The 27,945-nt window shown below is 42.2% G+C and overlaps 1 protein-coding gene across 4 annotated transcripts in view; it reads left to right on the top strand.

Annotated features, from left to right (window-relative positions):
* Window positions 1-27,945, top strand: part of ZNF423 (zinc finger protein 423) — a 237,676-nt gene that overhangs the window by 43,657 nt on the left and 166,074 nt on the right. For 3 of the 4 annotated variants that reach the window (XM_075765394.1, XM_075765393.1, XM_075765390.1), the window contains exon 2: window positions 2,978-3,037. The exons of the other annotated variant lie outside the window; for it this stretch is intronic. Coding sequence is in view for 2 of the 3 variants with exons in the window: in XM_075765393.1 (XP_075621508.1) it covers window positions 2,978-3,037 (60 nt within the window). In the remaining variant the exon portion in view is untranslated. The remainder of the gene's footprint in view (window positions 1-2,977; window positions 3,038-27,945) is intronic. 4 annotated transcript variants of the gene reach the window in all.

Raw genomic sequence — 27,945 nt, 5'->3', positions numbered from 1 at the left:
GCTCCACACCTCTGGAGCTTCTTAATCACGCCGGCGTATAGACCCAATCTTTCTTTTTTTGGATGTGGCATGCTTTTGCCCCTTGTTGCTCTGTGCCTGCTGCCTAGCTTAGTGGGTGGATGGCAGGCAGGTGAGGATCAAGTGCACAGGTCCAGGCTCCCAACTGACCATCACTGTGACTGTGCCACTCCATCAAACCACCTAACACCGGTCCTGAGTGGTGCCAGCCTGGCCTTGCCCAGTGGTCATGTGCTGCCTGGATGTGTTTGGGCACCCCCAGCCAGCCCCATGGCAAGCAGCATGGGGTCCTGACTCCCTTCTGTCAGTGTCCCCACCCTGTGCTCGCTGTCCGAGGGGACAATTTGACCTGCTGCCCAAGAGAAACATCAGTCCACTACAGCAATACCTCTTGGAGTAGGCTTGGTGGTTACTTTTTCTTATGGTTGATCCTATGAAAGATGATGTTTGTTTAAAAAAACTTAAAAAGGAAAGAAAAAAGAAAAAGAAATAGGAGGGAATAGTGGTGTGAGCAGCAGCTGCAGGGAGATGTGTCTGTGTCTAAGCTCAAGAGGCTCCATCCCACTGGCCTCCCCCCACGGAGGTGCAGCACTCTCAGCTATGTGGTGGGTCTGTGCAAATAGAGGGAGCGAACCTGAAACCATGACTGCAATAGTACAAAGTGAATTTAAGTGCCGTCATCTTCGCATATACGTTCTCTGTCCCCTTTTCAGTCATTAGGGAGCAAAGCAAATTAATGCCAACAGAGGCTGACTCAAACCTTTGCCCTCATTTAAGGGATTCCAAAAAACGCGGTTTTGTTACGTGCTGGAGCCAGTTGCCCTACAGCAGCTCAAGGACTAGAGCAGTCTCCGGTGTTTAACCAACATGAAAGGCAGAGTGTTGCTAAAATTGCCGATGACCAGTGCTGATCCAATGTATTTCTACTTGACTAGGACTAAATTTATTGCCTTTATGTTTTTTTAGCAGACTGATTTTTTTTTTTACCTCTCTTTCCAAGATAAAATGTAAAGAAATAAAAAAAACCCCTCAGCATAGTGGTAATATAAAAAACTGTCCAAGCAAGACAACCAAAAAGCAGTCAAGGATAAAATAAAATTAAAACATTCTACTTGTCTGTTTTGAGTAAGGTACATGAATTGCTAACTTAGCTTATTTAGTTTTGGAGTAGAAACCTCCCAGATGTATGCAGGTTTTGATGTTAAAACAAGAGCTATATTTGTGTAAGAGTGAAATCATATTTAGGATAACTATGTCCAGAGTTTTTCTATTAAGAGATGGGTCAAAATGGGAATAAGATGGTGGTTTCCAGAACACAAAATGGTAGGTGAGCCCCTAGGAGACAGCATGTGCAAGCCAGGCCTGCTCTGTCACCATCAGGGAATGGTACTGATAACGCCTTCAATAAGCTTGTGGCTTTGTATCTTGTTTTTCTTTGTCATTCTGGAATTTAACATTATGTGATATGGCCTTTATGCTAACATAGACTTTTTGGAAAAAATATAACCATGTCTCAAGTATGATTTTTTTTTTTTTCAAAAGAATTGGCCAAATTCCATGCTCCTCCATTAGTAAACTTGCAGACTGACAAGACTGGAGCTGTGCCCTTCTGAGGAGTACGTGTTTGTTTATGATCTGAACATAAAATCAAAATTTGTTCAGGCACTGCCTATGTAAATTATCTTCTCTGTTCCTAATGCCACATGATGTTACCACTGACATCAGCCTGATAGATAGACTTACAGGATGCCAGAATTCCCTACTGGATTGAAAAAAAAAGAAAACAGGGGAGGAAAGCATAAAGTCAAGAATCTTGTGATGAAAGTGTAAATAGTCAATGTAAATAATCACTGGAGCAGGTTCTAGGGCCTGGGCATACAGGTCCCATCTGGTCAATAGGGGCTGTGCTTGTGGCTTTGTGATATGGCTTGGATTTCAGTTGCAGAATTATGTAGAATTTGTATTTGATTCCAACATAATTTAGATAAAAGGGTTAGAGATTGTTCAGTGCATGGAATAAATACTTTTCATTAGGAAATAAAGACCCATGATTTAGATTTGCTTGGTGTCAAGGTGATAGAGTAGGCAGGTAAAGATGATCAACTTTTGCAATGAAAAAGAAGAATTTCTGCAGTTACTTTCAAATGCCCGGTCTGACATTAGTAAAACTGCTACTGATTTCAGTAACAGCAGAATTTTTTCACTGATTTTTCACAGAATTTTTTTACTGATTTCAGTAACAGCAGTACTCTTTTGTACCCTGCCTGTTGTCAGCTGATCTCTTAGTTATTTTTAAGAATGTAAGAATCACATGACATTTTTATAATTCTTAACAGGCAGAAGGTTATAGATACATCATTTGCAAGTGCTGAGCACCTGGCTCTGGCAGTTTTCACATCAGCAAGCCTTAAATGCAGTTATTTATGACTACCACATTACAGAACATGGTTGCACATTATAATAGTATTTTTTTAATCCTGAACTCTGAAAAAACTTATCACTTGGTTCTGAATATGGCTAACAAATTAGTATGTTAAGATAATGTAAGTCAGGCAATTTTCCCTTCATAGGACAGTTCTTTACTATGATCTGTTACAGCATACATTTCAAAAACAACCTCTATGTTTACAGAGACAATTTTGCACATGCAAGTTGTGAATGTACAAAATTTCAAATATGAATGCTTAGCAGCTAGTGATATTTAAACCTCTATTAAAATTTCACATGAGCTTACTGTTACCTGTTCAGGAAGAAACTACAAACAGAAATCCCATATTTAGGTTAAATTTTAGGGAAAATTTCTACCTTATGAATTGCTTTATAGAAAGCAGTAAGGTTTTTTTCACCAGTGCAGAGGTCTGTTTTAATACTTAATGTCACAGTGGACCTAGTTTTCTGATGGCTTTGCTTTCCAGTTGGTTTGTTTTAGCAATCACAACTTATTTTTGTTCTTTTTCAGTTGAAGAGGGTGAATCTTCAGATTTTGCTTTGACCTGGGACTCATCTGTGACTCAATCAGGTAAATATTTTAGGTTCTTCTGATTGCAAAAACTGCCAGAAAGCTGCCAGGCTTTTTACAGGAACTGTATTTTGTATGTCACATTCCTGTCTCAAATCCAAGACTACCCACTGCAACACAATTTTTATATCAGTTCCATATGGTCAATAAAATCTATTACATACAGAGACTAATATACTCTTATCCTCCAGAGAGCCATTCTTTCTTCTTGTGGGCATACTGAAACGGGTTGTGATTTCTCCAGTATAACCACTTTGAAGTTTTCTGCAATGGGCACTGTTGCACATTCATTCCAATCTAATTACATAAAAGCTGCTTTAATAGGAATTTTAAACCTCAGTCTCAACTGGAATGTGTGTATTTCTCCTCTCGGAGGAAATTGGAAAGTACTGTCAGGGCTGGAGAAAAAAAGTGGTACATTGCCATGGTAGAAAGATTTAACGTTTGAACCAGCTTTTGGTCTGCTTGATAGTAATAGCACTTAAACATGTGTCTGGGGCTTGTTTATCTGTTTTATTATTGATAATTTGAATAAAAAGAGGCTCAAGAAACTGAACAGGATAAAGCACGTTAGTCTGTAGTTGTGCAATATGCATTGATAACACAAACATGAGGGTAAATGTCAGATTAGTTTGCGTTTAAATTAACTGGCCACATCTCAGTCGCTGTTTGAGCCCTGTGTAAAGCTATTTTACTATTATGTATTTAACATTTATATAATCCTCAGAATATTTTTTGAAGCCAATAAGTCTATTTCTACGCTCTCTTCGTGCTGGACTGTGCGATGGTATTCTCTTAGAAGCTCAGCAGAGATGTGAAAACAGCTCAGAAACTGAGCAGTAATGTGAAAATTAACAATGGTGCTGCATTCCTGGTTAGCATGGGTTTTATAAGAGTCACGGGGAGACTGGCTCACAGGAGACTTTTCTTACTGGTCAGCATCTAGCTGGTCTTGAAGGCATAAACTGCCTTTGTGCGGCACTTTGTGGCATTTCACTTTGTACCAACTGCGCTCTCAGTTGCGCTGGGTGCACCTTCTCTGGGCACTACGGCTGTTTTGAATGGTTTGTGTTTTCACTGGCCTTTGATAGCAAATATTGCTGCTGCTGCTGCAAGCCCCCAGCTGCGATGTCGAAGGCCCCTTTGTGCCTGGAGCTAACGGCGCATGAAAAGAGCGCTCGCCGGCTCTCTTGCTTGACCTTCGTCTCAAACAGCAGTGGAGTGGAGTTACCGGTGTTATCTATCACAAGTCTTGAATTGTATTAAATTTAACGCAGGCTGAGATTCAAAACAGCAACAACAACAACAAAAATTCTGTGCAGAGCAGGAGTTAATTTGGGATTTCTGGATGGTATTGGTTACTACGCTGTAAGTAAAAGGCAGCCTGTGAAAGACTTTCCCCAAATTAGTTGAGCCTCCTCCATTTTTCTTCATTTACTCCCATAATTATAGCTCTCATTCAAGACATTGGATGTGGGATAAAATGTATTGTATGCATGATTTATGGCAGCTTAAGGAAAACGTGTACTAATAGGGGGATTTTCCTCTTAATATGTTTAGTAGCTACAGATGTTAATCTCGCATGTGTATAAGGATGCAATACAGTATCCTATCAAGACAGGGTGCAGTGCATGGGACAGAGGTTGCAGGCTGGAATATGGCTGAGGAACCACATAGAAAAAGCTTAAAAAGCCCTAGTACATGGTGGTGTGGCTGCGTGGAGTCACAGGCTCTTGTGTGGTGTGCCTCCAAAGCTATATTCAGTAACTGAAACCAGTCCCTCAGTCCCAGTGTGCAAGACTTTCATTATGTTCTTTTATGATCTTCCTGTTTGCATTAGCTCCAGTAGTGTGATGTTGAAGTTCAATAAAGGGTGAAAAAACACGCTACAACTTCTTGTGCCATGCCTCTTCCTTCCCTGGCCCAAAATGACAAAATTACCTCCCCTTCACTGACACCCCCCCCCCCCCCCAAACAGAAAAACCCCAAAAGGCCAAACCCGCGACTTGTTAACTGAAACATTTGCCAGATGTTTCAAATTAACATATTTCTCTCCCTTCTTCTCCTGTATGTGTTTGTACATCTCTGTGTGTGTGTGAACACATACAAAGTGACTTCTGAAAAATTCTGCTGGCACTCTGTGCAGCTGCTGTGGGCCGGGGGAGTGATGGTCCCAGGGTGGTGTGGTACATAGGGACAGCAAGAGCAGGTAGAATGTAATTTTTTAACTTTTCTTTCTTTCTTTTTTTTTTTTCTAATACTAGCAAAGAATTTATGTAGATGCAGTTGTGGGGAGAGAAGGTGCTTTTGTTGCTCTATCTTATTTTGTTCATCAAACCTGGAGAAGCTATCCTGGAATTTTTTTTTTTTTGAGAGGATGAGTTGAATCTGCAGTCACGGAGCTTGTCCAGGTAGCTGTGACAGCTGCCTGTCCCCAGGTCAGGTGTAAGCATTTGTAGGTGCAGGGCAAGACATGTCAAACCCTGGGGTCCAAGCTCTGTGTCTCATGGTGGGCTTCTCCGCTACTGAAGCGTACTGAAGGTGGACGGTTTGTGCATCCCTCACTGGACCGTGGCACTGGGCAAGGGGCTGCGCTCGCAGGAGCTGCTTAGTGCAGCTCATGGAATTTTGGCAATGGACACATTGGCAACAGAAATCCCATGCTCGGGTGGGTCTGTTCGTGATGGGTTAGTGCAGGGCACCATCCTTTTTCCTATGGCTGAGCATGTGTGCAAGTTGCTGTCTGCTCTGGCTTAACTGCTTGGTCCTGGTAAAACCTGCCAAAGTGAAATGTTTTGCAGGAGTCCAACCCTCGGCATAGTTGCACTGAGGAATTTACTCAAGTAATTTAAATACAACTAGAAATAGTTTTATGTTAGGTTTGTGGGGGTTATGGGGTTTCTTTGTTGTGGTTTTTTTTTTTTTTTAAATGACCACAACTTAAAGGCTGTACGCATTAACCTAGAGAATCAGGAAAATGTATAAGGATACACAGGCTGCCCTTGCGCCAGGGTAAATAATCTGGGTGTCCACCAGCCCTGTTTAACAATGGGCATATAGCGAATTTCCTTCCTCTTCAGGTCTTGTAAATATTTTTTTCCTTAATGTAAAAGGAAGAGAAAAGGCTTTTCCTTTCTCCTCTTAATCTGAGGACTTACTTGCTGTTAAATAGCAAGTCAGTAGTGTTTTGCTGTGTAAGAGATGTAAGAGGCAGAGATGTTTTCTATCCCAGAGGAAGAGCACAGCTGAGTTCTCCTTCCCCCTGCTTTTCCCTCTTAACAGCACATGCTGCCCTTGAAGCCTGTCCATCTTGCTCTGAAAGCATCAGAGAGGGTGGGCTGGGCAAGTGGTCACCTCTGCTTTGCAAAAGGGTTTTCTAGCTGCTTCGAAGCCAAGAGGAAAATAAGATTCAATATTTGCAAAGCAAGGGTCCAGCCAGACAATGCTGCATTGCTGTTGTAATACATCACAAGAGTATTATCTTGAGGAGCAACAAGGGACGTTTTAAAGACGTAAAAAGTCTTACTAAATATATAGAGAATTTAAGGCATTTTAAAGACCTATGAAAGCATTTTACATGGGGGTTGCTGGGGAATTTCTCATTAGCCTGACTGTGAGGCCCTGGGGAATCCTGGCTGAATTGTCTGGGGCAAACAGCAGATTCTGTCTTCTTCTTAGGAGTCTGCAGACCTAAAAGCCTGATTTTTGTGTGTCTGCTTTTGAGGTAACTGAAGGTATCCTAGTTTTGTATACAGCTACAAGTTGTGATACTGATCAAGAAAGAGTTTGGGAAATAGGGAACCGTGGATCTGTAGCCTGAGTGCTGGGGACAAATGGCACTGGGTATGCCTCTGTGCGTGTGTTTGCAGAACACGGGGGGGAATCTTTGCAGTGTTTGTGACTGGGAAGGTCTCTCCAACGCCAGTGTCCAACCATCCCTTAGCACACAATGTTAGTATCATTCAATTATAACATTCTAGAAATCATGAAAATAAATTACAGGTTGGTAGTCCCCCCTTTCTCCATTAGCTTTAGATTTCCTGTCCCTGTCACTGAGCTCGCTGCAGCAGCCGGGCACGCGTGCAAGAGACGTGTTAACAAAGCGCAGCATGGGGGGAAAAAAAACCTACAGCACTTTAGGACACAGATATTTGATGTTTTGCCATTAAGAGTTCTCCCATGTGCTTGTTTTATACAGTAAACTACTTTAGATATTTTAATTGCCTTCTGCAATTTCTTTTAAAGTTTCCCTCCTTTAAGAAGGGAAAAAAAAAAGACGAGGGGTAGCACTAGCTTTTGAGAAATGAATCACAAAATAAAAGCAAAGCACCCTGTGATCACTCCTTTCACCCTCTCTTCTGCTTTGCGTGGCATCTCCTAGCTATGTAAATGACAGTTTTCACTTGGTATCTTCAGAGGAGGAACATCTTGACACAGTTTGGAGACTTATTTTCACTCAGGGCTTCTGGAGCCCATGCCAGGGTGTTTTTAATGCCATCTCTGCTGCTCAGGGCTCTCCCTGGTTGTTCCCTGCACTCTCTTCCACCACCAGTCTTCTGATCCTGACATGCAGCAGTCTGTTCCCCAAGTGTTAATGGTTTCTGCTCTCCTCTGTTTTGTAGGGTTGGGTTTAATTTTGGCTGCCAAAGGAGCAAAACGGATAAGAAAGCCGGGGTCTCTTGAAGTGAGCAGAGACTTGCCCCTGCAAGTGGTCATGCATTGACTTTTTCCCCTTTTCTGTTTATTCAGCTAAGCTACAGAAAATGTGTTTTCCCTCCTCACCTTTCCCCTTTTGGATGCCTGTTTTGACCACACAAAGTTTGTTGTCCCCTCAGCCTTCCTCCAGCACCCTGGTTTTGTGCGCCCTATCACGGCCCACTTTCTGGTGCCCACCAAGACCACCATTCTCGCAGGACCCCATCCCCTGGGGTCTCTCAGTGCCCAGGGCTGTCCCTGCTCTTTGGCCATGTCCCCCTGGCAGTTCCCACAGAGCCTCTGCTGGGCATGGGCTGTGTCAGAAGTCGGGAAGGTCCAGATGAGGGAGACTGCCCTCTCCAAGGCAAGACACCAAGCTCTCTTTCTCTATTTCTACATCTATTGTATTTTGGGTTTTTTTACTTGTAAATGCCAGAATGCTGAAAAAAACCCTCCTGAAAACCCTCAGTGTGAAATTCTGAGATCTCTGCTGCAGAGCATTGAAAAGGTCCGTTGCAATTCAGTCAGCATTAGAAACCTGTTATCTTGCAAGTACTCTGAAATTGCCCATCCGGAGTGCCTTCACAAGCTCAGACATCTTCTAAAAGCTGATTTTATTAATGAATTGATAGGATAAGATTCTGATTACAGAGCATAAGGATTTTCAAAGAAATAAACCTTTGAACTTAGCAAAGAACATAAGAGACTGATAACTTTCTTAATTGAATATTCTTTCAATATACTATAAAATGTTTCATCGAAACTGGTTGCCTTTCTTATGTTGGTTTTAAAAACAACGTCCTTGTCTCCTCATGGACCTGTAGCATGCAGCCCAGTCAATATAGTCTGAGGTTCTCAAAATTTTAAATATCTGCTTTGGAAGCAGCCAAAACCCAAATAAATGCAAACGAGAAATAAAACTAGGGAAGTTTGAAGCTTGGCCGTTGCATTCCTCATTTATTCTAAGTTGAACTTTTATTTTCCTTGTTAATGTGTGGGTTTTTACGATGTGATGTAGTTGTGTGTCCTTTCAGAAGAGAAAAAAATTCAGTTCTCCTTTCCTAATTATACAGTTTAATTTTAAACTTCAATGTCTTACTTATAATTTTTTTTTTTTTTTTAAAAAAAAGCACTTTTGATAGTGTTTTCTCAAACAGAAGGTGAAATGACAGAAAGTACACGGTACTCAGATGATGTGGTGGTGGGTGAACACCCAAGACAGATGTAAGATTTTTGGAGCCAGGACAATATAAAAAGAAACAACACGAGTAATTATAAACCCTTCCCAGATTACTCTGTTTGTAGAAGCTCACAGCACAACTTTGTATCTGCAGGCGCGAGGGCTTCCTGGGAGCCAGTCTCTGCTCCCAGCACTCCCGGGCTGGCAGGAAGGGGGACGTGGTGCTGCTGGAGGAAGCTGTTGGCTGGAGTGACAGGGGCTTCCTGAGGGTCCCTGGAGGTCCAACCGGTATCCTGCGGCTGTAGTGCCTTAAGGAGAAGTATTAAAAAATGAGATTCCTCGCCACATGTGGCACAGCACAGCACAGACTCAAGCATCTGTCATGGAAACGGCTATCCTGCGAATCCACCAAGGTGTCTCTCGTGGTGCGGCGCCATAGGTGTTCCCCTCGTGTTTGGGGAGGGAATCTCCAGAAAGAAGGGGCAATCTTCAGATGCGAACACAGCATGGGTGTCAGTATTTAAATTGGAAGCACACACCTGTGTATTATGGCATTTCCTAGAAAATACTTACTATTAGAAATGTTAATTGGAAAAATTATAGCAATAGCACAGAGGAGGAGAATTAATTTCCATGGTAAAAGAGGTGAGGAAGGAAAAGTTCACTTCAAAGTGAGCTATTGAGTGCTCCCCCTACCCCATCACCTACTCGTTCCCAGGCTCTTTAAAGACAGTGTCTGCTGGAAAGCTAGTCTGCTTAAGAGAAGCTGAGCAAGTGTGGTGTATTGCAATGTGGTGTTGGTGTTGCCAAGCTTCACAGTACCTAAAGCCAGCCCCCCATAATTGCTACAAGCAACATCTGTAAAGGGGATGATTCCTGCAGGCTGTGGGATCCGGGCCCCTGCCTGGCCATGCCGGTGAGGGACCATGGACTCGTGTGCACTGGGATGCCGGCAGTGCATTAGTACTGGTGATGGGCGGCAAGGTTTCAGTCAAATCTGGGAGTATCTCTGTGATCATTGAGTTAACCTCATCTGAAGTCTGTGAGCTTGGTATAGCTGCTGGCATGGGGCCGCTATGGGTTGAGGAATGTTCCCATAGGGTCTTCTGGGAGGAGCATCTTGCCAGAAATACTAATACACCATCGGCATGGACGGTTGCACACCTGAGTGTATCCTTCTGTGGTTGGCAGGGAACGTCCTCCATGGAGTTGTGTCCCTGTCTTGCTAGCAACATTTTTTTCCCTGCGAGAAATTTGCTTTTTACTTAAAGGTGTGCCTGATGGCACTTTATCTGCTGGGAGACTGTAACGCTATGTTTCACTTCCTTGCACTGACTGAAAGAAGTCATTCACCTTCATGGGTGGCACAGCCTTCCTGGCTCTCCATCCCTTACTTGCGTTTAGATCTCTCGTGGGTATGAAGATCCCAGCAAAGGATGCTGCCGTTGAGCTGGAGGGAGCTCTGGAGAGGAGCAAGGCATAGCATAGCATCTTCCCATCTTCACGCTCCTGCTCTCCCTTCCCGTGTTTCTTTCCAGTGATGCTGCTTTGTCCTCTCTTGCTGCCCAAGCGAAGGGCTGTGATTAGATGAACATTTTCTGTGTTTTTAGATGAAAATCATATCTGTTGTTTACAATAGCCTTCAGGGGCATAACTAGCAGTAATGGGCTAAAGTAAAGGAGATGCTACGCTGAATATCAGGAAACATTTCCCAGTAGTGGGATCTAATAGACTCTGGTATTATCTCCCATCACTTCGGTCATTTTCAAACAGGACTGGACAAAGTGCTTGAAAATACACTGTAGGAATGGTCTTACATTAGCAGAGGAATGGATAAGATCACCTGATAAATCCTGCTCATCTCTAATTTATCCAATTCTGCTGTGCTCTGGATTTGCTAATCTGCCGATTTGAGGACAGAAGCAGACTGAATGGTCAGGCAAATTGTGCTTTCTAGAGCTTATTTCAGTAAATATTTTTATGTAGGATCTCAAAGCACTTTACAAATGCTAATTCAGCCTCCCAACCTAGCAGAATGTCTTCCTTGTGCCCCATGTCCATACTACTTTGTCACCGCAGCATGCACCGTGCTGCAGATCAGCCTTCCCAGAAGACTCTGGCTTTGGGACTGATGGGCACTTACCAACCCATCTTGCTTTGAGTCGTTTCTGCAGGTCAGTGGCTTTGCTTTTCTAAGCCTCCTTTGGCTGGCTGGTAGGAGTGGGGGAAGCTGAAACCACGCTGCTGTAGGAACCAATTGCGATGGATTTTACCTTTGTGAAATCAGCTGAAGAGTTGAAGGACAGTCTTCTGGTGAACAATTTCTTTGGTTTTCACAGAAACTTATGCTCTCCTTCGACTAGCTTACACATTGCAGTTGTAACTGGCAGCTCAAAGCACCCAGCCTGAATAAATGTAAACCAGGAATAACAGAATATATTACATTGGCCTGTTGCTTAAATGAGAAAAATCAATAAAAAATAATGTCACAGTGGTGGATCCCAGTAATCATTCTTCTTGAGAAAAAACAAATTGTGCCAGTCATGAGAATGAGGTTTTATAAACAAGGTTGTAAAAGAAGAAAAACAAATGGAATAAACAAGCTCCACTGCTTTGTTTTCTGGGCTGCGTAAGGATGTTGATATGAAATTCTGTGGTGAAGAACTGCATGACGTTTATGATGCTTTGCCCAAATAATCTTTGCTTATTCAGTACAGGAAACTAGAATCATTTGGGTTGGAAGGGACCTCTAGTGGGTCTTACTCAACATTGACCTGACTTGTAAAAGTTTCTGTAACCGTTACCACCGTATTTGTGGTTAGATTGTCTTGAACTGTTACGCTTATAGACCAAGAGTGCAAGTATGCTTATGGTAGCATAAGAATGCGTAGAAAACAGGAATTAGGGCCAAATACTCATGAAAAAAAGGATTTTTTTAAAGTTAATAGAGCCTAAAATTTCCCATAATAGAAGATACATTTATATTTCTGTCACTTAGTGTCTAAAGTAGCCTTCTTCTGGTCTCACTACAAGGAATTACAATGCCATTGTCAAAATAAACTGAGCTCATCTCATAATCTTGTATTTGTTGTGTATAAATTCAAATGAGAAAACTGTTAAATGGGACCATTTATAATGAGATTTGAGATACCCTATGGCTCTCGGTTGGAGACAAGTGACCTTTGTCTTTTTTGGGGCTGAGTAACAGCATGATGAAGATTTAATAGATGTTTGCAGAGACCTGGCAATAGATTGGGGTGTGCATGGAAGAGGTGCTCAATGCATCTTGCTCTACATATTTTTGAATTCATCACACTTGGGACTGAAGAGCCTGCCTGTTTGTGTGTTTTACTAGCCATGCCTACTTTCTCCCTGGGATGGCTTTGGCATTCAATAGTAGAAATTATTAGACAGTCACAAAACACTAAAGAGAAAGGAAAAAACCCACACGCTTTGCTTGGAAACACTGCCTGTGTTGCATAAAGCTCTGACAAGATCAAGCCTCTAATTAAATTATCTGGCACGTGGACAATTCTGTTCTGAGATCTGCTGAGCTAATGTGTAGCCATTAGCTCATACAACCACCAAATCAGAAGTACCAAAGAGACAATTTACATAGGGCCACAGCGTGTTTTAAAAAATTCTGGTGAGTTGTGAAGCCTGTAATGTTAATTGCCAGTTAGCACATTGTAATTGCTGTAATTATTTGCAAGTAAAATGATGTAAGGGACTTAACATTGTACTTTTCTTAACACTTCACATGTTGGTGATCCACTAAATCTCCCACTTAGAGTTTCGCTGGTTATTTTAAGAGCTTGACAGCCACTTGCTGAAGTCTGATCTCATCCACAAGCTTGCGGTTCTGCCTGTTGTCCTTAACGCTGAGTGGCGGCTCTCTTAAGTCTTTATTAAAAAAAAATTCAATAAAATAGTAAATGGGAACGTCTGCCACTGACCATCGAGAGCATAGCCAGCCCTGCAGCCGGCCGCGCTGGAGCCCAGCTGGGAGAGAGCCCTCAGCACAAATTGCCAGCCTATTGCCTCCCACCGCCACGCTGCGGAAGTGGGCCAAAAGCTCCTCCGTATGGGATTAAAGGGATGCGTAATAGATTAAAGATCAAAAATGTTAATTAAGAAATGGTCTTTTCTAATAAGATGCCTTCAAGGGCACGGTACCAAAAATGAGGCAATATCTCATTTTGGCAACAGTGCTGGGGTTGTAATAAAGCTGGAGCACGGGGGTAAGGGGAGAAGGAAGGGACGCCTCTTGTTCAAGGCATCTTCTTCAGAAGGGGTAAATCAATTAGCAATAAAAATGTAAACGTAGAAGTCAGAATGACGTTACTCTGAAAGCTACCGAACAACGTGTGGATTTAGACGTACGTATTTGAGCTTGGCGCTTCCTTGAGGATAAGTTGGCGGTTTGCGACTGATAAAGAAGGACTCCTTCAGCTTAGTGGTATTTAAGCAGCAGCACGGTAATTTGGCTAAAAACAACCACTCTTGCTGGAAGCTTTGATGCATTTGAAGTGAATCCATGCAATATATTTTCCTGATTTAATTTTCTAGATATGGGAAGTTCAGCACCTTTATTGCTTGATTGAAACTTGTAGCCACTGTGTTTGGGGAAAGGCTTATTTCTCTTCAGAAAAGGGAAGAGCCACAACTCTGAGCTCTGGTACTCCAGGCTTCTGCAGCAGGGAAGAGTTTGTTTTATAAAATAAACTGATACGCAATTGTTACTTTTGTGTTTCAAACCCAAAAGGTGCTTTGGAGATCTGTGAAATTGTATTGCATCATTGTAACTAAAGAAAACATGCTTTTTCTTAAACGAGCATTCTAGTTAGTGACTCCACTGTTACGTTTTCTTAGTAAACTCATCAAAACTCCAAAAGGAAAACTCAGATGTTTAGCAGTACTTTTCTTTGCAGTGTGATGATGGGATTTCACATCCCACTTCATCCCACGCTTTCCCTTCTAAATGCCTTAATGCTGAAAGCTGCAGTATTTCTGAAGCGAGTTATTTGCTAGCATAAAATGGAGGGACCCTGTAGGCAAATTTCTTCCCTCTCAGTTGGAAGCTTTCGCTTGGACAAAGAAAACCACTGGCACGGTGAGGCTCTCTGTGTAGCTTGTGTATATGTTTTAAGGCTCTGGCTGTTGTTTGAACCAAAGCTAGAGCAAATTTTCAATTTGAGAGAAATATGGTGGGAAGGCGCTTGCTGGTTGCGTGCCTCCGTGTGTGCATAGCAAGCTGGGGCCAACCGAAGCAGCCAGGCAGAAAAAAGTCCTCCAACAATGGCCTGAAATTTAGATTTGTTTCTCTAGCTGTGTATATTTAGTCTTCATCTGTTGTGTGAATTTTTAACAGAAAAGAGCATTTGGAGGAGGTAAGCGAGTGAAAGACAACAGCTCTGTGCTACCTGGTCACCTGCAGCCCACAAATGAAGTGGGGAAGCGGAGTGCAGTGTCCACCTCCTTGAGAGGAGGAGCGATGGCTTTCCCTGGATCTTGTTTAATAGAGAGGGGTTCAGAGCCCTCAGAGCTGGGCACGGTGTAGACTTGTGCTCATAGGTATGATTTGGCTTGGATGACTTAAATTGGCTATAGGTGACTTAAATTAAATGTCACTAAATCCCTGTGCCCTGATTTTGTTAGGTAAGTGAACCCGAATGGAGATAGTGTTTGTTTCCATCCACAGAAAGAAAATCTGAGAACTATTTCTTATCCAAAGACTTAAATCAGATCTTTTCACAGTTCATAATTGTATTGTTTTGATGGACTGATTGGTTCCATCTTTGCTTGATTTCACTTATGGTTTTTGTTAAAAGAAATGAGTAATTTGGACTTGAGTTAGCCTTCTCCCAAGAAGGACTACGTGAAGCCGTTCTTGCTGACACATCAAGGAGATTCAACTGTAGCAACAGAAAGATCATTGGCTGTTTCCGTATTAGGAAGTTCCTTTAAAAGTCTCAAAGTCATTTGTACAGGGCAATTTTGAAGACGGTGTTCTGAATTGAAGTTTTCCTCTGCATAATTTTGACAATACTCAAAAAAAGATGTATGGAGCCTGCTGTTCTTCTTTCAGTGACAATAGGGAAGACTTCCATTTTGCATTATTGATTTAATCAAGTGGGTTATATTTGCAGAAAAGTGGTGAGTTTGTAATGCTGTCATTAATTTGTACAGAATGTGTGCCCCATATAGAAATTGAGAAAAGTTAAACTTTGATAGTAGTTTATATCAGGCTGCTTGCTTTTAACACACAAGTCCAGATGACCATTTATCGTGTTAAATGAATGAGAAATATTCTGTGTAAAAAGCATTTGGTTTCTCTTCCTTGATCATATTAAACAAAATACATTTATTGCCAAATTTCCACAGTAACATCCAGGAACCATACACAAAATCAGCAGGGTGAGGCGGGTATAACTGAGAGCAGCATTTGTTCTATAATCTTATGAAAAAAGTTTGTGCAATAAAAATGTACTTTTTCTGATCAAGGTGAATTTCAGGCTGAAATCTTGCACAAGTTAGTTAATAGTCAGATTGGTAAAACATTTTCTGGACAGGATATTGCAGAAATCCACTTTGTTTTCTTCATTCTTTTTTTATATATTGTGCATGCAGACAGCTGCACTGTTGAAGACGTGAGGAGTATCACCTCTGCAAATACTCTTTGCATCTCTGGGTTTGTGTTGTGACAAGCATAGATGCTTCTGCGTAGCAGAATTAAATTATGTTCCATTTCTCACCCATACTTCCAAAAAGTGGTGCTTGGCGTTTATGATGTTTTGTGTGTGAAATTGAAATAAGAATTGGTGTTGCTCTTCCTCCAAAATGGTTTATAAAAAGTGGTGAATTTTTAGGGCTTTTTTATATACTGAGGTTATAAACCTGTTGTATTTTAAATGTCTTTGTGAGTTGCAAAGAAACCCACGGATACACCACAGGCACTGGAAGTGTGGCAGAGACATCAGTGAACTATTAAATCAGAAAACACATCATAAGAGTTAAGTGATTTTTAGCTTGATGCTGTAATGAAATATTTTAAAACCATATCTGGTTAATGAACATTGTGGCCAGACTGCATAATTGACCAAGGATGTAGGAAGCGGAAGCGCTTTAAAAACAGACTCCTCGCTGTGGTTGCTGTAAAGCCGGGTGGAAGGGTCCAAAGCAAACCCCCAGACCCTCTTTCTGCACCAGCCATGGGGCTGGTGGGAGAGGTGCCGCGTGGGGCTGTGGGTACAGTGGCTGTGCCTGCGTGAGCTGTGGCGTTCGGCTGTTGAAAAAGCTGGTTTGTAAGATGAAGTTCTTAAGTGTGCGTCTTCCTGCTTGTCAGCAACTGAAACACAAATTCAATAATTTAGGGGAAGAAATTGGGACTGGGCCCCCACAAAGAAATGTGCCTTTTAAAAATGGATAATTCGTTGTTGTTATTACCACTTTTTACCTAGTGCAAAGTATACGGGGAATGGGGCTGCTAAAGAGCATATCAACTAAATTAGGGTTAATTAGAAGTTCTCCCAAATAGCTGGTGCTTCATCAGCAACAGAGCAGCGTGTAAATAAACCTAATTTCTCTCCAACTAAACTCTTCACAAGCTTAATTACAACAGCAACAATATCTCCTCCCCTACCCCCCTGTTTTCATTAGTGGGAGCGGGTCATTATGAGCTGTATCTGGTGAGGGTTATCATGAGCAGTCCAGAGCTGCACCTTTCACAGGTGTCCTTCGAGGCTGAGGAAGAAGTGGAGGGACTTTCAGCGTATCTGGAAGAGCCCAATTAAGGTAATTCATAAGAAACTTGAGAAGCAGAAAGCACTGACAGAAAGGAAAAAAACACTGCTATATTCTGGAGAGACTTTTGTTAATTACATAAACTATTTCCACTATTTGAATTAATTTCTTAATTTCTTCCCCTTTAGTACTCATTTGCCAGCAAAAATCTGTACTTAGGGTTTTATCTGTCCATTTGTTTTTTACCATACATCATCCTCAGGGCAGATCCGAGGGCTCTGCCAGTTCCCTGATGCTGTGTACCACACAGCTGTCTCCTGCTCCGACGCTTGGGACCTGCCGAATGAGAGGAGTGGCTGAGGGAGACAAGTCTTTAAAGTTATTTTAGCTTTAACTCTTTTAAATGTCTTTTCACACTTTCTTTACCACATAGGGCTAGAAGAAAGAACATAGAAAGGCATTAGGAGGAAAAGTGTTATCATTGCTAAAAGGATCACCACGCAGGAGGACTGGTGCAGCTCACTTCTTATTTCAGGGATAAATAGCTGAAAACCTCTTGCCAGAAATTAGTTATTGCAGGGAAAGTACAAACATGGGTGCTGGTTTCAGCTGGGCGCAGAAGTGCTCTGTGGAAGCCTCATTCAGAGGGATTAACTTGTGTCATTTGGTGCTTGATTCACTGTCCTCTGATTTTTCTTTTTACTATTTTTTCTAATTCTGTTGAAGCCAGCACATTCCTTATTACGCAGTGTCACGTTTCAGCCGATCCCAAATTAATAAATGAGCAGCAGCAGAATAGCATGCAGCACAATTCTAACAGCATGAGCCGCACAGAAGTATATTTCACTTAGCTCCAATTTAAATACTCTGCTTTGCTCGATTTAATTATGTGAAATTACTGAATTAATGGCTTTGTCAAGTGAAACGTGTAGGACCTCAGAGTTTGGTATTAAGGAAAGAAATGAGAAAGGAAATTTGAGGTATATTAATTCTTGCGTGTGAGCTCGTGTTAAACACAAACTGAAATATAACAGCCCACAGCCCAAAATCACATAATGTTTTAAAACTGGGGAAGAGAGAACAAGCAGAAAATGGCAGGAAACTTTTTGAGTCGTTCTGTTAATTTGGTTTCCCTGCTGGCTTGTATTAATCTCCTTGGTGTATCTGCAGGGCAGGAGAGGTGTTTGTTTGTGCAGCAGGGGCTGGCCACGGTCACGCAGAAGGTAATACTTTTTGCAGAATCCAATGCTTCTCTAATAGCTTGGCCACCTGTTAAATACCCTTTCCTGTGCTGCATAATACGAGATACACAGACTTTTCTCTCTTTTCTGGTTGAGAATCTTGTTAAGTTAATGAATGTGGAAAAAAAGGCAACTGAATTATTTTGCTGTGGTCTGGATACCGGCATCAGGACATCGTGCCCAGCCTGGTGCTGATTGTGCAGAGATGCACACACATAACGAGACCTGAGGGTAACATTTCCGAAAGCCTGTAAGCCCTACTCTTCTGGAGCCATTTAGACATGTAGGTGCCTAACTATCGTTAATTTTCACTTGAGCTGCCTATGGACGTCTCCCCCAGCTCTAGCTGGAGCAGTGTAAGGTACTGTTTTCCCAATTTCCACTTGCTTTCCTGGCTGTGTCCCACTTGGAGGGCTCCCATGCAGCAGAGGCATGAGCCTCTGCCAGCAGTACCCAGTGGCAAAGGGATGTGAGCAGACATTTGGGAAAACGTGGCTTTTTCCTCATGTGCAAACCAGATTTGTAGAGAGAAAGTTAGCGAGCTTTTTTGTCCAAGATGTTACTTGGTATTGGATCAGACCATAAACCCCCCAACTACGTTATGGTCCAGGTCTGCCCCTCTGTACCCTGGGTGTAGACAGGAATTTTACCTAAGAAGCTAACTCCGTGAATCTGGCCCCACAGAAACCTCTCAGGTCTTTAATCACAGTTTTGAAGACTTCCTGGCACAGTTATCGCAGAAGCGGGTCCCTTCCGTGCTCCTTCAGCCACATATTTGTCTTTCCCACTGGCAAACGATCCAGGCGGGTTCTAAGCAAACCGAGACCCATGGTAAGGTCAGTGAAATAATTATTGCTTTCCTGAATTTTCCTAAGTGTATTTCTTTTTCTGCCCCAATACATTTCCCCCTCTGTTTTTCCATCTTTCCCTTTGTATCGATTCCACCCCTTGGTTCCTGATGTTTTGCAGAGTGCTACGGCTCTTTCCCTCTCAGTCCTAATGTTTTGGGGTTTTTACAGACGTAAAAAAGATGAATGCAAATGCTACCTGTAGTATCCAACCCAAACTACAGGTTTGGGTTGTGAAACGCATTCCTCTTCAGCACAGTTTTTAAAAGAATCTACATTCTAAGCATGGGAAGAGTGCATTTTGAACAGAAATATATTCAGGGACCTAAGAGGGTATTTTGTATTGAGGCCTTGCTCTGCTTTCCTGTTTCATCTCGTTCCCGTGTGTGTACACTGCAGGCTGTTACACACTGAGGACAGGAATCTTCCGGGGACCAGAACTGACCTGCAGAAAGGACAATTCAAAGTCTTGGACCTTATAGAGGAACAATAAAGGAATCTGCATTTTGAATTAGGCAAAGGGGATTCAAACATTGAAATACATAGTCACATTTGTCACTTAGGGTAAATTACATCATCTGTAATTCTCTCTTTAAAAATCAACAGGTTTATTTTAATCATGAGTTCAAGCAGCTGCTATTCTGAGCAGAACCAGTCAATACCTTATTTTTGCATTTGATATGCAGCTGCAATAACAAGCCACATGTGAATTTTATTAAGCCTTCTGAATTTTCTGTCTGTTCAGGGAGCTATAGATTTAAGTTTTACAGATATCTGGCTTTACCTTAAAGTAAAAAAGAAAAAATAAAATAATTCACACCATCTCCTTTAAAGAAAAAAAAAAAGGTTTTGTCATGCCTATGAATTAAAATGTGATTAAGATGTCCTGTGTTAGGTGCGAGTGGGATTCCATGGAACTGCTGGAAACAGGACGCTTGTCTTCAACAGAGACTTGAAAAACAATAAGTTGAGCTTTATTAAAATATTCATATACCTAAATAAAATTAAAGCACCATTTTTGTGCTGAAAATCTTCATGGATTTTATTAGGTTATAATGGTCAGTATTATTGAACAGTTGCATGTCAAAGAGTGAAAGTACGTTTTTATGAAGAAGCGCACTTCACTTTGAAGTTAATACTTGCTGCATACTAATTTCCTCGTGCATATAAATGAATTTTTGATCAGTTTTGATTTGAACCTCATTATCAGAACTGAAGATGGCAGTTACTCCCATTCAGATGTACCTTAAGAATCTGGAAATGGACAATAACATCTTGTTTCCAGAGGCAGATAATCCGTTGCACAACTATTATGTGTCTTAAGTGGATGAGAGTGTTCTGTGGATGATAGCAGAGAAGTTTGGATAGCTGTGTGCAAACACACTGTTTGATTTGAATGCCACAGAGATCTGCAAAGCAAATTGCTGTTTGACATCGGAAGAAGTGTGAGGTGTTGATATTGTGAAAAAGCGGTGGTAACTGTTGTCCGCACTTGAACGTGGAATATCCCTGGTAGCAAATGGAGCAGAAGCGAGCCATGGGTGAAGGTGAGATGGCCCTTCTAGGACTGTGGCTTTCTGCTCTGATACAGGCTGTGCTTTGCAGGTCAGATGCACACAGGAGAGGTGTCTCCCTCCTTTGCTCCACCATCTGCTAACGAATCGCCGGGCCCACTGTAGCCCACCAAAACCTTCCCCCTGGGTTTTGAGCCTGTCCTTTCCAAGGAGGAGACCTCAGTGTAAAAGAGGGGTGCTGCTCTCCTCGCAGCCCTGCTGGGGGGATGGGGTGTCACATCCTCAGCCCCAGTGAGCAGAGGGGCAGGAGGGCACCCCGGGGGGACCGAGATCAGGAACTGGGCAGCATCCTGCAGTTGCAGCACGGTTTTGGTAACCAAACATTTGGCATGTGCCAGACTGCTCCGCTCTCTGCCTTTTGTTGCATTCTTTAACGTTCACTTACAGTGTTTTTTGTGACGGGAAAGTGTTTACATCCCGTATTTATACCGTTAAACTGGTTGCCAAACACTGAAAAGCTGATAAACACTATGTGCTGTTAACACTATAAAGTACAATCCCACTGCTGCTTGCATGCAAATAAATAGTAATAATTTAGCTCTGTGTCCGCTTTTCAGTGTATAAATGCATTTGTCGTGTAACATAGTAACATCTAAATCATTTTAGTAAAAGCACTAGAAAGACTGAAACATTACCTGCAGGTACGATTAAGAGGAAATTTTACTGGTTGGTGGTGGTTTTATGATTTCCTCATCTGACTTGTTTTTTAAAAACACTTTTAAAGTAATATGATGCTTAATCACTATTGCTGCTTTCACTTTTTTTTTTAAATTTTTAATTTCACTGAGTTATTTTGCCTTCCTAAGGACTGAAGGATTAGCCCACAGGCTAAAAGTTACTATAAAATATTCATTAAATCTTTTCTTGTAGCCATTACAGACACAGATATCTTTTTAATGTGCCTGGTCAGTTTTGAGGCCAATATTTTTGTTACTACCCATAAATCATTAGCAAGTATTTTTAGTGTCATCAGTGAAAGGTTAATAGAAGCCCATAATTTTCAGATATACCTTTTTGATTAGCTGCTCAGAAATTTCCTTAAAAAGGCGGTATAAATTGTTCCACACTGAAAAGTGGAGACTGTGTCCAATTTGTGCATAAATTGAAATTGTCTTTCTAATTGACTCTTCGGAAGGTGTGGAGTTGCCTTCAAGGTAATGATTTAAACATAAACTGGCCCTTGATGAGGGAGCTGGAGTTTCAGTTTAATGCATTTCTGCAGTTTTCCTTTGCCTTCAGTGCCTTCAAATTCCGCACAAATAATTCCTTCATAACAAGTGCCTTTTCAGAAGATGTATGCTGCTGACAGTTAATATAAAATTATTGCCCCTGAATGCATTTTTGTAATTACTTCCCAGAGAACTGTCTTTGTGTTAGAAGACATTTCACACTTTAGTAACATAAGTGTTTGGGGAGAACATGAGTAATAATTACAAGCAGTCTTTCACTGAAAATAAACCTAAAAATTATAAAAAAAGCGAATGTTAAAGTTGGTTAGAGACAGGGAGGAATTTATTTAGCACGTTATGCCTGTCTGTATATTTTCCAAGTTTAATAACCCTTCAGTAACTAAACTTTAAAAAAGCAATAAAGAACAGAGAAACTGCTTTCTAATTTTTAAGCAATAATGAAACTAAAAACTGATTAAAAGTGACATGCTACTAGAGACAGAATAAAGAAACTTAATATGAATGCTCCTATAGGAGATTTCTGCTATAATGGAAAATGAAATGGCTCACAGTTTGATCAATAAAAAAATTAGCAGCATTTAATAAAAGGTTTCGCTAGCACGTTGACTAAAGGATACTATGGAAGTCCTGAAATCCAAGAAAACCAGAGTGTAGGGTGTGTTAGTGTATGTGAGCATGATATAGAAACCGTTGACTGAGCAAAGCTGGTGGGTTTCAGGTCAGATGGTAGATGTAAATAGTTACACCGGCTTAGAGAACATGGGCCAGGACCGGCCATGACAATATCCGTACGTTCTGGTAGGTACTATGTGCATACCAGCACCGAGCTTGGATTTGCATGGAGCCAGAACACCACAGGGGGAAGTCTTGGTTTCACTAGAGAAATCAGGGCAATTACACCGTATAGAGATGACCATATATAGATATAGGTGGGCTCCGGTGAAAGCAAGGCACTGTGAAGCAAGTTACACGCATTACCCATTCTGCATGTGATGACTGTGATACAGCACAGGAAGGTGCAACGAGCTGCCAGTCCTCTGCTGCCCGTTCCTGCCAGCTCTTCCCATGCCTTTAATCTCAAGGTAGACACTTAAGGTTTTCTTAAACATTGTAGCTGCTAATTTGAGAAAAATATATCCTATCAGTGAAGTAAGATGAACATTTTCCCTGTGAAATGTTGGTGTAGGTAAGGTACTAGAAGGGATGCCGAGGGAGGATGCTTGGGGGGGTGCGCAGGGCTGTCATTAGCAGTTGTGTGAGCAGTGCAATGCCGGCAGAAGCAGGCAGCACTGTATAGCACACGTACAAGCAGATGTAGAAGGAGTTGCAGTACCCTACCAAAATAGTTTTTCTTTGCTAAGCTAAAGAATGCTGAGAACTGCCCACCTACTTAGAAATTAATATAATTTAATACTTACTGGTGAGTATTAAGACTCTGTTGTGAAATGTTATAATGTGCACTTCCTAAAGTCTCTGACTTTTGTATATTTTATTGTTAACACACTTCACACAAAACTGTATTATTAGTATAATCTGTGTTTTTATCCTGTGGGTTATTATCCAGAGAGATACCTAGCACTGAGCTCTCTCCCTCTTCCCTTGCCTTTCCAAAAGAAGCTCTCGTAGCCACATTGCCACTTGTCGGTGGAGTCTGGTGTCAAAGTCAGACAAATGACAGCTTGGAGAGGCTGTAGCGGCCATAGCCCTAGGAGGGCACGAGGAGGTAACAATATACAATTTTCATGGTTCAAGGGTAGCCTTATCCTACTGTTCTTCATTACAGTACTGCAGTGAGATCAATTTTATTAAGTTGTAAGTCTTAGGAGGCCAACGCCATTAACTACATGCTGGATCAAATAATTTTTTTGGCATTATGATTGTTTTTTTCCTCTCGTTGAGGGAAGGCAACATCTGATGCATGAATGTCTTCAACCTGTGAGGAACGTTACACGGCGATTGAGCGTCGGCAGGATCGCGTGGCTGCCGGTGCTTCGCTCACTCTGCTCTGTCGTGTAGTCATCCCGGGCAATTTGACATTGCATGAATATACTGTGGTGTCTCATGCGTTATCTTTTCCGGCTCTTTGTTTTTCAGCTAGGCGCCTTTTTTCTTTTTTTTTTTTACCCCATGTGGTTTGACACTGTGTGAAAGACCTGTGCTGCACTGCATGATAGAGCACCAAATCTGCTTGCTTTTGATGCGCGTAGCAAGGATTCAGTGTGCGGAACGAGCTGCCTTTGATATCTGGTCCCGGTCCTGGGGCTGGGGTGCAATCTGCGCTCTCTGACCTGGTTTGCCTGGCTGGAGCAGGTTGTTGGCTGCTCTGTGTGGGTATGGTTGCAGTGCTTACAGTGGCTCACATTAGGGCCCTGGCCCATTGAGAGGTAACACACCCATGCCTGTGTTCAAGATGCAAATGTTTGAAAAAAAGATGGTTTTTCAAATGTTGAAGAGCCACAGACCAGGGTTACCCAGCAAAGCCAAGACTTTTCATCCTATGCAAAGATTTCAGCTGAGGTTTGTTTGTGTTTTCATTACTGGAACACTCATGGCTTTTTTTGCATCTGTTTATTCTTCTTTGACCACAAATGACAGAGAATTTTGGATTGTCTTGCTGTATGACGGTGCTAGAGACAACACTAAAAATGTAACAAACCACGTAAAAACAGAGACCCCTCCCACGGTGATTTGGCATTTGACACCAAGCTAAACGTTTACTAATGAACGTTTAGATTAGGCTTTTCCTTTAAGTCATTTGTTTCTTTTGTTCTCACTTCCTAATTATAGACGAAATTTCCTTTCCTTTTGTTTTGCCGGGGAGCTGAGCGGCAGCCCTGCGTCCGTGGAGCAGGAAGGCTGCACCCCTGGGTGGGCGCACCCCTGGGTGGACACCTCGGGGCTCTGCCGAGTCCCGGGAGGTGTGTCAGTTGTGCACCAGCACCAGTCATTCCTCCAGCAACTACCTTTTATTTCTTCAGTGTTGTTTACTTTTAGCACTTGTTCTGCATCTCTGGAATATTCTAGGAATTATTGTAACCCTTTGTGAGACCTTTGATTGTTTTTTCTTTGGACCAAGGCAGAAGAATGAAGAGATGCCTCTTTCCCTCTCTTCATTGTATCTTTTTCCTTCCAGGTCTCAGACCTTGGCTCTGTGTGTGTGTGTGTGTGTGTGTGTGTGTGTATATGCTTAGGTAATGATTTGCACAGCATAACTTTGGGCCCTCTGTAGATTGCAGCTGCATGGCAAAGTTGCTGTGATACAAAGTGCTGTCTAGCACTAAGTCAGTGTATGCCTACTGCAAAGAAGCAAGTCTTGATGGAAGCCCTGAATCTGGAGGTATTTAAAGCCAGACATGACCTTGCACTAAAAAGTATGTTCCAAAGAACAATGCTAGATTTAAAATAAATCCCAGGTTTAAAAAGTCCTCAGGCTTAAAAAAAATTAAAAAATTAAAGAAAAGCCCCAGAAAATTTACTGGCAGAAAGACAGAAAGGCTTGCTTGCCCTGTATTGTGCTCTTAAGATAAAATTTTAAACTTTCCATATTTGTTTCCACAGCTGAAAAAATAAGCAAAGAGGTTTGTTCCTTTTTTAATTTCTCTCGCCCATGCATTGCACAGTGTTACCCATTTCCATGTCTCTCAGTAGAAATTGTAGGTAGGTATCAGCATCACTCCCAGTGTGGCTCTGACCTTTGTGTGTCTTCAGTCCTGCAGCGGTAACTGAAGTCCCCAAAGCAGTTTGCTGCTGCCATTGTAGCTGGGCTGGCACCGTGGTCCAGAGCTGCGGCTCTGCCGCACTCAGCTCCGAGCACAACCCCAGCCTGGCTGCGGTGCCGTAAATCCCAGTCTGACTGAAGCAAGTGGAAATTTGCTCTTGACTTCAGTGAGGCCTGAGCTGAACATGGTACATGTAATCTGTTTTCAAATATTTGGCTTTAGGAGCGCGTTGTTCCTGTAACGGAGCTGTTTTGAACACAGCTCAGAAGACATTTCTACTGACTGCAACTTTCAAGCCGGACCTCTGGGTATTCACTTTTCCAGCTTTGCCAAGTTTGCCACATTCCTTGGACCACCAGGTCAGGCAGGAACACTCCCAGTTCTTCATATGTACCCTTTGAAATAGTAACTTTCTAGAGCATAAGCTGGCTTTTACAGAAAAAAACAAGAATCATTAACAACATTAACTTTAGTGGCAATTAGAATAACATATTCTTGACTGGTGGCCAGATTGTTTAGGTCATAGGGTAAAATATTCGTATTGTGTAAAGCCCTGCAGGCCTTCCACTGTGCTACAGGCAAAAAAAAAAGGTGGTGGTGGGGAACCAAAAAGCTCCCCATCCCTGTTTCCTGACATTTCAGGTAGAGCAAGGTGTACTTTCAAGGCTGATCTCTCAAATTGTATTCTCTTACTCATGCAAGAAACCTGTTAAAGCCATCATTAGAAATGCCAGGTTCATTTAAAAATTACTAATAACATTTTTGTGAAATGCAGGGGCTTTTTTCCCCTCCCTTTAGAATTAATTAGTGATCATTTATCCTAAGACATGGTGCTAGCAGCTCCCTTCTGCTGATGTTTGGCCATGCCCCTGTGCTGTGCACAAATGTCCTGGTGCTGGCCGGGAGCTGTGCGCCCGTGATGCTGTACCACCTTCGCAGAGGTGTTCCCTGTACAAATTCCTCGCAACTCAGTTACTATTTTATTTTAGCAATCTAGATAGAAGCTACTTATTATTGAATTAAATTCATTAATCTCAAAGGCCATCTTAAAAATTAGCTGTGTCGGTTAATACACGTAATATGTGCTTGATGCTACAAGTTAGCCACTGATCTTTGGAGACTTCAGAAGGTGCCATTGGCTGTGGCCACCAAGAAGCCCCTTTGTGTGGTACGGACGTGTTTCCTCGGAGCCAGGCCCAGCTCCAAAATCACACCTGCTCCCGCTCCCAGTGCCAGCAGTGCCTTGGCCTCCCACAGTGACCCAAAACCCTTCGGCAGCGTGCTCATGCCTGCATGCACCCGTCCTGCCTGGCTGCGCTGGGGCGGGATGCTCTTGCAGCTCTTGCCAGCAGGAAAACTGCTGCTTAAATTGGTGAACTAGTACAGCGAAACTCCTCAGAAATGAATTCCTGAGGAATGCTCGTGGCCTGCTGTCCTCGTCAGGGAAACTGAGCTCACCGCGGGAGCAGCTGGGCTGCTTTTGAAGCTTTTTCTTGCTGGATGGACCACCCATTCCCATCACTGCCCTGGTGCTTGCTGGCTGTTTCCGTCTCCCGGGCAAGGAGCTAGCATCTCCCTGGGGCCACCCGCACCCTGCACACCCTGCTGGCAGCTCGTTGTCAAAACAGTGGAGGCAAAGGTCAAAGAAACCAAGAAACACCCCCGATTTTTCTCGGCGGTGTTTGGTTTCTACAAGGCAAGCCCCAAGCATGTGGCTCGGCAGAGGAATCTGAAGACCGTGTTATTCAAAGAACAGTAACACTGAGGCGTGGCAGACATGTAAAATTCCTTCAACTTGCTGAAAACAGCAAAAAACCCCTCATTTTAAAGCAATGTTGCATTTGCTAAATAATTTATGCAAGATTCACTGTTGTGTTATTTGACATACAACTCTGTCAAGCAACGACGCTTTTGAAAAGTTGCCTAGAGGATCAGATTTCCCATTCAACAGGGAATTAAAAAATGTTTCTGGAATTTTGCTTTGCAGTCAGGAATCTATTTTCTTATCTCACATTGTACACTTTATTTTTCCTAAAGCAGTGTGCTAAATTATTTGTTATTGTTGGACTTGGTCGAACAGCTTTATCCCTGGTGTAGTCACGAAGTGTTGGAGTAAAACCAACAATGAATTTGTCACAGTGTACTCACCAGATCAGCTGGTCTTTAGGTTAACTGTCAAAAGACAATATTTCTGCTAAAAATATTAGTGAAAGTCCCTTAAGCCTCCCCGAGGTTGCCTAAAAACTTTCTTCTTCAGGTTGTGGCAAAGTCAGTTCAGAAGTGCTTCTCCGAGGTCTCTGTCGGCAGGCGGCACAGAACCAGGTGGCAGTTCTTTAGGTTAGATTTATATACTTGGACTATTTTTATAGGTTTCTGTCTTATAAAACAGAGAGTTGACATTCTGATTTATTAGCTATCAAGTCTGCAGGACATACAGGCTTTAAAAAGATTGAATGACCTAAAATGTTTGTGATTGCAGTCTGGGGTGAGAGCCTGTAAAAAGGTGGGCCAAGTAAATATGACAAAATGGAAGTGATAATTTGAATATGTACGTTAAATTATGTGTGAAGTAAAGCAAAGCTAGCATAGCTTCAAACACAACTTATTTGGTGAAGTAGTAGTATAAAGAGAACCAGAATCATGTGTTTTTTCATTGCAATACATTTTTATTTAAGGAAGAGTCTATAAAGCATGAGGTTCAGCAAACAGCATTTTATT

The sequence above is a fragment of the Balearica regulorum genome, chromosome 13 (genome assembly GCF_011004875.1).
Source record: "Balearica regulorum gibbericeps isolate bBalReg1 chromosome 13, bBalReg1.pri, whole genome shotgun sequence".
Taxonomy (NCBI): domain Eukaryota; kingdom Metazoa; phylum Chordata; class Aves; order Gruiformes; family Gruidae; genus Balearica; species Balearica regulorum.
The sequence above is the reverse complement of the archived record's forward strand: the minus strand, read 5'-3'. Positions and strand labels throughout refer to the sequence as shown.